This window comes from Elephantulus edwardii, unplaced genomic scaffold (genome assembly GCF_000299155.1).
Source record: "Elephantulus edwardii isolate Elephantulus edwardi_28Jun2011 unplaced genomic scaffold, EleEdw1.0 scaffold00001, whole genome shotgun sequence".
Classification (NCBI taxonomy): Eukaryota; Metazoa; Chordata; class Mammalia; order Macroscelidea; family Macroscelididae; genus Elephantulus; species Elephantulus edwardii.
In genome coordinates, this window is record NW_006399751.1 from 43,353,672 (window position 1) to 43,364,469 (window position 10,798).

The 10,798-nt window shown below is 39.3% G+C and overlaps 1 protein-coding gene across 1 annotated transcript in view; it reads left to right on the forward strand.

Moving 5' to 3' along the window:
- Positions 1-10,798, forward strand: part of WIPF1 (WAS/WASL interacting protein family, member 1) — a 30,026-nt gene that overhangs the window by 11,394 nt on the left and 7,834 nt on the right. Inside the window, exons 3-4 of the mRNA XM_006878819.1 lie at positions 1,668-1,841; positions 5,680-6,444. Coding sequence (XP_006878881.1) covers positions 1,668-1,841; positions 5,680-6,444 — 939 coding nt within the window. The remainder of the gene's footprint in view (positions 1-1,667; positions 1,842-5,679; positions 6,445-10,798) is intronic.

Genomic DNA, 10,798 nt, shown 5'->3' on the forward strand with positions numbered 1-10,798 from the left:
ATATGTAATCAATCTGATTCCTGTGCATACCATTATACTTAACAAAAATTAAAAAAAAATATTTTGGGGGCAAGAGGTAGACATTAAACTACATTTAACCTCATAAATACAAACATAGACACATACGTTTTTAAAAGATCATTTTTAGAGGAATAATATTAATACTATCGTACAGACATAAAATGTAAATGTGGCAAAGATTTTGAGTTTTTAATGAAGAAACCATTATTAAGATGTTATAATCAACTCAAAGAAAAAGTCAAAGTATTAGATAGACAGACAGACAGATAGACGGCTAGGTGAAAAACAGGTCCATAATCAGTTACAATCCACTGAACACAACTAGTTTGCACTTCTATAGACAAAGGTAATTTTTCAATATTAATAATTTTTAAAACTTAAAATTGTAGGATAGCTCACAGACCATGAAAGGCAGAAACAAATAACCCCAAAGGCTAGAACAACTTCTTAGTAACTTTTTTCTTTTTCCTGGCATGTTTTTTGTCCTTTTATTTTCAAAATAAAACAACATTTTTTGTTTTGTTTTATATCTTCTCAGATTGCAAAGAATTTGCAATGTACCTTCTCAAATTGCAAAACTTTTTTTAAATATTTAAGTCCAGTGTTAACAGGAGACTAAAAAAGAATCCTATTCATAAGCTTAAATATATTTATTTTATTGTGTTTAAGGTAAGAGCTTACACAACATTTAAGGGTCCTATTTAAATATTTCTACACCAATAAGGATCAGCTGTAGGTTGGTTCCAGCGCAGCAGTACACACCACAACCACCACTACAGATTATCCAGTGATGCTGGTTATATTTTTCCTTTTTCATATATTTCCAATGGGAACCTTTCCAGAGGACATTCTTATATTATGTATCAAGAACCTTGAAAATTAACCCAAGAATGCTATTCATAATATAGTATGAGGATTAGTTGAAAGTGTAAATAGTTTTATACAGGTTCTTCAATATAAAAAAAATTAAAATAATACAGAAGACCATCAAGTAAACTGATGAATTAACTATTGTATGTTTATGTTCTAAAATAAAATGTAATTATTTAACCCTTTTAAAAAGAGTATTTTTACATAGCAGTAAATCAGTAAGTAAAAAAGTAAGCTAAAAACTTTATTAAATTTGGTCTTGATTTAAGAGAAATATTTATAAGAAAAAAATACTGATATGAGCAAATACACCAAGATAGCAACAATATTTTCAAAGAATAAAATAATGAGATATTATCTTTATTAATTTTACTATTTCCCTTTTGTTCCCAGCTTCCTCTGTCTTGTGACCTTGGTTCTTTGAAGACTCTTTTATTTGCCAGATCTTAGTTGGGTTGTAGAACAAACATATATAAACCCATATGGCGCCATCTAGTCAGGTTGGGGACATGGGTTCAAACCAGCATCTCTTACTGTTTCTTCCCCAACTGCATCTGCAACTGCCCTGGTGTGGAGAAAAACACTTCTCTGAGAGTAAGATGAACCTGTGAAACCCTGCATTTTAAAGAAAGCATTCCAGTTATCCATACTAAGCCCAGGCTCAGCCAGCCTTTTTTTAAATTGTTATTTTATTGTTTAACCAGGTGAGACTTTTGAAATAACGGCAGTCGGTGTTCTCATATGTGTAAACTGACCTGCTTTCTTCCTAACTGCAGAACCTAAAGGAGCTGGTGCTGGTGGCAGTGGTGGCGGCGGCGGCTTTGGTGGAGGAGCTGGCGGTGGTGGTGGAGGAGGCGGCGGGAGTTTTGGAGGAGGTGGACCACCTGGATTGGGAGGACTGTTCCAGGCTGGAATGCCCAAGCTAAGATCCACGGCCAACAGGGACAATGGTAACCAGAGTCTCCTTCCTCCATAGTAACTGGAGACAGACAGGCAGAGTTTGATAGTTTGGAGGCTCGGTGAACCTCTGAGGCTATATCCTTTAAAACATCTTCAGTTTTTTAAATGGTGGTCGTTGTCATTACTATGATGTGCTGTCTAGTCAGAATTGACTCTTAGCCAACCTCCAGTGGGTTTTCAGAGACTGTGAATACACAGGAGGGGATTGTCCAGCTTTTTCCCACAGAGCAGTGAGTGGACTGGAACTGCGTGCCTTTGTGTTGGCAGTGCAACTCCTTTAGCATCATTCTTTTTTAAAAAAAGAAAGAATGAATGATCAGAGGGGGTGGTTTAGCTACTCCATAGAGCTATGGGCTATTTGTCCAGTGTCTCTGAGGTAACTTGTGCCTGTTTGAACATTTCAAATGTCTGAGCTAGAGAGGGAGAAAAGGAGCTCTAGTAGTCTACAGTGTAGGGAGTTATGCTGCCATCCCGAAGGCTGGTAGTTTGAATCCAACAACGGCTCCTTGGGGAAAAAGTGAACATTCTCTTCTTGTGTGATTTACAGCCTCTGAGAATCTACTGAAGGGTCAGTTATGAGTCGATTCCTACTTGATGGCAAGGAGTGAGTGAGTGTCACCCCTGGGGACCAGGCAAAGTTGTCTTTCTTTGTGAGGAAGCCTACTCACCTGTCCAGTGCTGTCCTGCTTAGGAACCACAGTCAGAAAACAGCATAAAGCACTTCATATGGAATACAGTTACAAACCCCACTGAATCTAGATATTGTTTTGTAGGACACACATTTGCTAGTTCAGTGCCCGTGATTCTGAGTATTCCCTGTAGGGAGCCATGGGAATGGGCCTATAAGATGGTCCATGGCCTAATGCAGAAAACTTCAATCTGGTCACTAAATACATTACTTAAGTAGAAGCACTCTACTTAAAAATGTACAGACTACTTTGTTGGTGTTGTTAAGTACCATTGAGTTGGAGATGTCCTGTAGTTGACCCTTCAGCAGGTTTTCAGAGGCAGTACATCACATGGGAATAGACACATCTTTCTCCTAACAGAGAAGCTGATTGATTTGAACCATGTACCTTTACATTGTAAGTGAAGTTTCTTACCACTTAGCCATCAGAGCTCCCACGTGACTACATAAGCACAAGAAAATTTACTATGAAACTAGTTAGTTTTTCAATGTGTATTATGGTTAGAGGAATTTTATCCATCATTCTGTAACTGGAAACATTTTTTCAAAAATATTCACCAGGGGACTGTGCAATACTTACTTTCACATGAAGATAAGATCACTGATCTTCATCAGGCTCAGCTCACAATTTTAGCTCTAAGTGGTATAATATTGAAACCACTCCATAATGTAAGAGATTCTGTCTTACCAGACCTGCAATTAAATGTGTTTATTTAAAATGCAACAAAAATATTTGAAGCAGGTGAGAAACACATCCATCCAGTTCTAACAATAAGTGAAGAAAATAAGATTTTAAAAAGATAAGCATTTGTATTAAATGAAGATGGAATTTGCATGATATACTAGAAGATTCTGTACACGTTAGGTAGATAGTAACCACAACTTTAATCTGAAATTCCCTGTCACCACAGCCAAGAGATAGATAAAACTTATCACAAGTTAGTGACAGAGAAATATACCATGCACTCAAAAAAAGCACAGCCTTACTGGCATTAAAGTCTAAATAAAAAATTCTCTCTAGAATTCATGTTGCTCCACTGTATAAATCCCTCTGAATGTTCTCATTGCACCTTGAATAAAATCAGAACATCTTCGGGCTGGCTGATAGGACTCTTTACGATACAGACCCAACTACCCACTCGAACTCCATTTGATCAACACCTCCTCTCTGTGTACAATGCCCATTCAGGCCTCGAGCTTTTGAACTTGTAAACTTATTCCCACTTCAGATACTTCACACCAGCTGGCACCTCTGTCAGAAGCACCTTTTTCCTTTGTCTTTCCATGACTGGCTCTCTTGGGTCAGCTCAAATGTCACAGCCTTGAAAGAGCCCTCCCCAACCGCTCCATCTTCCAGCTGTCCTGGTCTCTGTGGGCACTTTCTATCTCATCACCTTAGCTGTGTTTTGTTTTTTTTAATAATACAGCTATCTAAAAAGACTTGTTTACTAGCAATTGTTTACTCTTTCAGAAATGCAGACTGCAGGAGAGCAGTGTCTTTTCTACTGTTCACTCCTCTGTCTCTAGCAACTAGAATATTCATTGGCATAAGCACATGCTCAACAGAGAGTTGGTGCATTCCGGTTCATAAGCATGACGATTGGAAGTTCATACTTTTGTATGACATGTGCCACCCATTACACCTTGTTACGACATAGGCACAGTACCCATCTGACGCGTTTGTGGGGGGGGCGGGGGAACAGACCCAGCAGTTTAAGGAGAGTTAACTTGGGTTTTGAGAGTTCACTTGAGTTGTTCTAGGATTCTGAGGTAGAGGTTTGGATTTTTCTCTTATCATTAATTCTCCCATTAGTTTCTCATGTTGTTAAACTATATCAATTTAACATTAATTATAAAGTAGGGTTGTCTGCCTGCAAAATGGAAGTTGACCTGAGTTGAGGAGGGGGTAAGTTTTCATTGCCTACTTCTATGTGTATGGATAATATCCTATCATTCACAACATTGTACTTCAGGATAGAACTTGAAATGAACTTTTTTTTACCATGAATGCAACACCATTCTTTTTTTTTTTTCATTCCCAGCATAGTATAGTATGTAATTACCTGATTCAAAGTGGCCAAAGCCAGTTGATCCCATTTCACTAATGCCTAGAATGTCTATGTTTATGCTCTCCATGTTCCAATTATTAAAGGATGTTTGTCACTGTTCTTCCTCATTTTGATTGACTTCCAGTCTGTTCATGGGGTCTCTGTGGGTCCTGCTCAACTCCACAGCACCTAACAGCAACCACAACTTCTTTGCAGAATGATACAGTCCACTTGAGTAAACCTCTTCCTTTCTTAATTCTTTTTCATTACAGTCCTAACTTGTCAATTATATTTCTTGATATATTTTTTTCTTGGAATTTGAACCTTTGCACATGAGGCTCTTTGTTGAGATAACTAACTTTATACCAAAGAGAGATACATGGCATATGAAGGAAAAGAGCTGGTGGGGAAGGGCTTAACGGAACCAGCAGTCCCACTCACTGGTACCATCTTGTACTGTTAGAATGATAATGATGTCTCTGGAACTCTCCAGAACTTGATCCTTGTTCTTGTCCACACACAGTACTAAGAGATCTCTCCTAAATCTTTTTATAAAGTTCAAACTATTTCAGAATTCCCAAAGAGCTTACTCCTGTATCTCCGGGAAGACCCCACATAAACTATTTTCTAGGAATAAATTAATGTACTGCCATCTTCAGGTGCTCTGGTGGCCTAGTGGGTGAGGAGTTGTACTGCCAACCCAAAAGTAGGCACCAGCTGCTCCATGGAAGACAGAAGGACAGTCTCTTTCTGTGGCATTTACAGCTCCAGAAAACCTGCTGGAGGGTCAGCAATGAGTCTATTCTGACTTGATGGCAGTAGTTTGAGTTGAGGTTGTTGATTTGAAATCTTTATGAGAGAGGAATGTTCATCTTTTTCCTCTCAGAGAAGCTGATGTATTTGAACTGCACCTTTCAATTATCAGAATTTTTTATCAGCCCATAACACACTCACTGTGCCACCTTAGTGTCTGTAAATAGTTACCTATATTGTAAAACATGCTAAGGGAAGACATTGTTGGGAATCTATTCTAGTACTCTAGTATCGTTAAGTATTGCTGATTTCTAATCAAATTTTTCTCCTGTTCATCAGATTCTGGAGGAAGCCGACCACCGATTTTGCCACCAGGAGGAAGATCCACATCTGCCAAACCTTTTTCACCCCCAAGTGGCCCAGGGAGGTTTCCAGTGCCTTCTCCAGGCCACAGAAGTGGTCCCCAAGAGCCTCCGAGGAACCGCATGCCTCCCCCAAGGCCTGATGTGGGCTCAAAGCCTGACAGTGTACCCCCTCCAGTACCTAACACGCCAAGACCCAGTCAGTCAAGCCTATACAACCGAGGTTCCCCACCAGTGCCTGGAGCACTCAGGCAGCCCAGCCCAGGGCCTACTCCTCCCCCTTTCCCTGGGAACCGGGGTGCATTTGGGAGCTCCTTACGCCAAACATCCCCAGTCTCCTCTTCCCCTTTCTCCAACAGGCCTCCACTTCCCCCGACCCCAAGCAGGGCCTTAGATGACAAGCCCCCTCCTCCACCTCCTCCAGTAGGCAACAGGCCTTCCCTCCACAGAGAAGCCTGTCCGCCTCCGCCCCCTCAAAACAACAAGCCTCCAGTGCCTTCCACCCCAAGGCCTACATCCTCCTCACAGGCCCCACCTCCTCCACCACCACCCAGCAGGCCTGGTCCTCCTCCTGTGCCTCCGGGTTCCAGTGGCAATGATGAAATTCCAAGGCTTCCACAGAGGAATTTGTCCCTTACTTCATCGACACCACCCTTACCTTCACCAGGACGTTCGGGCCCTCTTCCTCCCCCACCTACTGAGAGGCCCCCTCCTCCAGTAAGGGATCCACCAGGCAGATCAGGTATGGCAAGACAAGGCGTGTGAGTTGATCCCCCTAAAACCCGGCCTGCTCAAATTTAACGATAGAGTCAATCAAGCAAAAGCCTTAGTACACTCTCAGAATGCATTGTGCTTCAGAGTGAACATTTGTTGTTGTTGTTGTTGCTAGGTGCCGTCTATCTGGTTCTTGTTCAAAGTGACAGTGTGGACAGCAGAAGAAACCTGCCTGGTGCTGCACCTGTGTTCCTGAGCCCACTGTTGCAGCCATGGCGTCAGTCCAGCTCACTGAATCTCCCTCTCTCTTGCTGACTTTTTACTTTGTGAAGCATGCTACATTTCTCCAGAGACTCGTCCCGCCTGATAACATGCCCAAAATATGTGGGTTGCTTAATTTTAGGCCTTTTAGTTGGATTCTGAACATACATATTTAACAAGATATATTTGTATTTATACCTTCATAAAATACTGTATGTACATAAAATACCAGAACTTCATAGGTGGAACACACTGCTAAGGCCATTTTGGTTTACATGAGAAAATTCTTTGGGGTGTTTTTTAAAAATTTATTTGCTTCCTACACAAAGAACTTCTATATCTGGAGGGTAGGAAAAACAGGTTAAGATTCTTGTAGTTTATGCCACCCCTCCAGAAAAGAATTTACTTTGACTACTTTTTTTAAATTATTATTAAATTTTATTCGTTTTAATGTACTTTGACTACTTTTATATGAATTTACCAGTATATTTGGGTTTTTTTAAAAAAATTATTTCAAATACTTATACAGTACTTTATTTTTTAAAATTTTATTAAATTGTATTCATTTTAATGGACATTTACAGAGATTCTGGATTTCCAGTCATTCATTGTTGCACTATTTTCTCTACCCCCCAAGTTCGTTCCTCTTTTTTTCCCCTTGAAAGTCTGTTTTAATTGTCCCATTGCCACAGTGCTTGTTTATATAGTACTTTAAATTTGCATTTTGAATCATTATTCTTAGCAACAGTGCTATGACAGAATTTTGATACTTTTCTAGAAAAAAAGTTGCGTTCCATAGAGTAACCAGCTTATTCAGAGTCACAGAATAGTGTTTATATAATTACTAATAATACTGCATTTAAGGAAGCTCCAGTAGCCTAGTGGCAAGAAACTGCCTGTAATCCCAAAGATGCACGGTTTGAGGCCAGGGGAAGAGGATGAGCATTCTCCTCCCGTGCGTTTAACTGCCTCTGAAAGCCTGCCATATGCAACAACTGCATTTTAAAAACTAACATCCTAAAGACCTAAAATGATTCCATATTTTATTCTTTTTTAATACCAAGAAATCGTTTTGCAACTATTGTATTCTTTTGTAAAAAAGTAATAGCATTTCTTTAATAAGCCTCATACCACTATATCTCATTTAATAGCGACTTGAAAGGATCATGAAACGTTTTTCTATTATTGCACTGTCAGTAGAAGAAACATGTTACCACCTGATCTTAATATTCTGCTATCATCTCCAACCTTAGTACTAATTCACAGCCTAAACAGCCACTTAGCTATCAAGGTGGACCATTTTACATATGTATGTACACAAATAGACACTATTGTATTTATATGCATATTAGAGGAACCTCTGGAGTTCACTCTTAAATGTAGAGTAGCTAAAATGATTCAAAGAAATTGTAAAGTTAAAGGAATAAACAAAATTTTAAAAGGCTTGAGAGTAAAATACTATAATGAAATGTGCAAAGACTCAGAGTTAGGGGGGAAAAAAAGAGAAGATGAAGCCTGGCATTTCTCAAGCTGAAAGAATTAAAGACAAAATTCAAGTCTTAAGTTGCAACAATGAAGGATTCTAAGGTAAAATATTGAATGATTCAGGTAGCATGAAAGAAAATGGAAGGAATACACAGAGCCGCTGAACCAAAAAGAGTGCTTGATGTTCAGCCATTTCAGGAAGCAGCGCAGGGTCAAGAAGCAATGGTATTGGAAGGAAGGAGTCCAAGCAGCACTGAAGGTATTGGCCAAAACAGGGCTCCGGGAGAGGTGGAGATGTTGAGGTGTTTCAACAAATGGATACAAGATTTTAAGGCTTAATGTATGCTTAGAAATTTGGAAGACAGCTATCTGGCCAAGTGACTAGAAGAGATTTCTATTTGTGTCCATTCCAAAGAAAGGTGTGGGAATTATCAAACAATAGTAATATCACACTCAAGCAAAATTATAGAAAATAATTCACACTTGGTTGTAGCAGTATATCAATAAGGAGCTTCCAGAACTTCATGCTAGGTTCAGATGAGGATGTGGAATGAAGCACGTCATTGCTGCTGTCAAATGGATCTTGCCTGGGAGTAGAGACTACTAGAAAGATGTTTAACTTTGTCTTATCAGATGTGTATTTGAAACATTTTTCTCTGTAGATCCTAAAAAATATGGATAGATTAACATTGTGAAAAATATAGATTTCAGAATACTTAACGGTGCCAACCTGATTTAAAATTAGAATTAGGCTTGTATTCTTTCACTGTATTTATTAATCTGTACAATAGCAAATAATTTGAGAATCTGGCTATATGACAAAGACTGTAGTATCAGAATTGGAGGAAGACTTATTAAAAACCTACTATATGCAGATTATACAACTTTGCTTGCTGACAGCAAAGAGGACTTGAAGTGTTTTCTGACGCTCAGAAACTATAGATTTTGTTACAGATTATACTGTAGCATAAAGACAATAAACTCCTAGACCAATAAACAACATCAAGATAAATGGAAAAATATTGAAGTTGTCAGGGATTTTGTTTTACTTGGATCATGGTCAACATTCATGGAAGCAGCAATCAAGAAAACAATCAGCCCCATGATGGGGGAATGAGGGAAATTGTAAGAATCTGGTCTGAAAAACAATGTATTCAAATGTTATAAATAAACTAGTATAAATAAAAAATTTGAAAGTGTGTTGAATGTGGAAAATCTGCTATAAAATACCTCTTTAAAGTGTTAAAAATAGCAGAGATGCCTTTTGAGGACTAATGTGTCCCCCTGACTCAAGCTATGGTATTTCCAGTCTCCTCACATTCATGTGAAAACTGGACAGTGAATTGGAATGCCAGTGAACTGATGCTTTTGAATTATGGTGCTGGCGAAGAATATACCACTAACTATACACATGGATCTCCCTGATGGTATGCATAGGCATCAAATCAATTACATTTGTGGATGCTGTGAAAAGTAGGCCAGGTGCTGATTGTGGGACAGACCACCAACTACTCATATGCAAGTTCAAGCTGAAGTTGAGGAAAATTAAGTCCACGGGAACCAAGATTTGACCTTAAGTCTGTCCCACTCGAACTTCAAAACCATCTCAGGAACAGGTTTGAGGCCTTAAGCACCAATGAGCATCGACCAAATGAGCTCTGGGAGGATATCAAGAAAATTGTCCATGAAGAATGCAAAAGATCATTACAAAGAAGAAGAAAAGACCAAGATGGATGTCAGATGAGACTCTGAGTATTGCATTAGAGCACCAAGAAGCCAAAGCTAAAGGAAGATATCAAGAAATCAAAGACCTGAATAGAAAATTTTAAAAGGCAGCTTGGGACGACAAAGCAAGATACTATAATGAGAGCTGGAGTCAGAAAATCAAAAGGGCTGAACTCGCTCAGCGTTTCTTAAGCTGAAGGAGTTGAAAAAAATTCAAGTCACTGGTGGCAATATTTAAAGATCGTTTGGGTAGAATGTTGAATGATCCAGGAAGTATAAAAAGAAGATGAAAGGAGTACACAGAGTCACTGACTCTAATAACATGGCAATTAATTAAACACTGTTACAAAACAGTGTTTATGAATTATTATATGGAAAAGTATTATGCCTTATAATCCTTTGCTCAAACTAAAACCAAAAACAGCTAACAAGAAGCCCAAGCATAGCAGTGTTTGAGGGTTATGAGGGTAGTTCAGGACCAGGCAGTGTAGGACCAGCTAGCAGTGTTTGAGGGTTATGAGGGTAGTTCAGGACCAGGCAGTGTAGGACCAGCTGGGTCCAGTGTGTCCTGTTGGACCTAATGCCACAGTGAGTTGGAACTGACTCAGCTGGTAGTGTGATAGGTTTGGGGTAAATTCTCCTAGATAGTCTTCCTGATATCTCAATAATCCCTGGCTAAAGGTTCACATGTGCTCAGTTACTTCACAGTGAAGATTATCATAGTAATGGAGGATAAGAAGACAAAGATTCTCACCACTGGACCAATTGGTAGCATCAGGATGGATGGCGAAGAGATTGAGATTGTTCACAGTTTCAGTTTGCTCGGCTCCATGGTCAACACTCTTGGCACCAGCAGCCAGGAAATCAAAAAACATATTGCGATGGGAAAGTCTGCTGTTAGGAACCTCTCT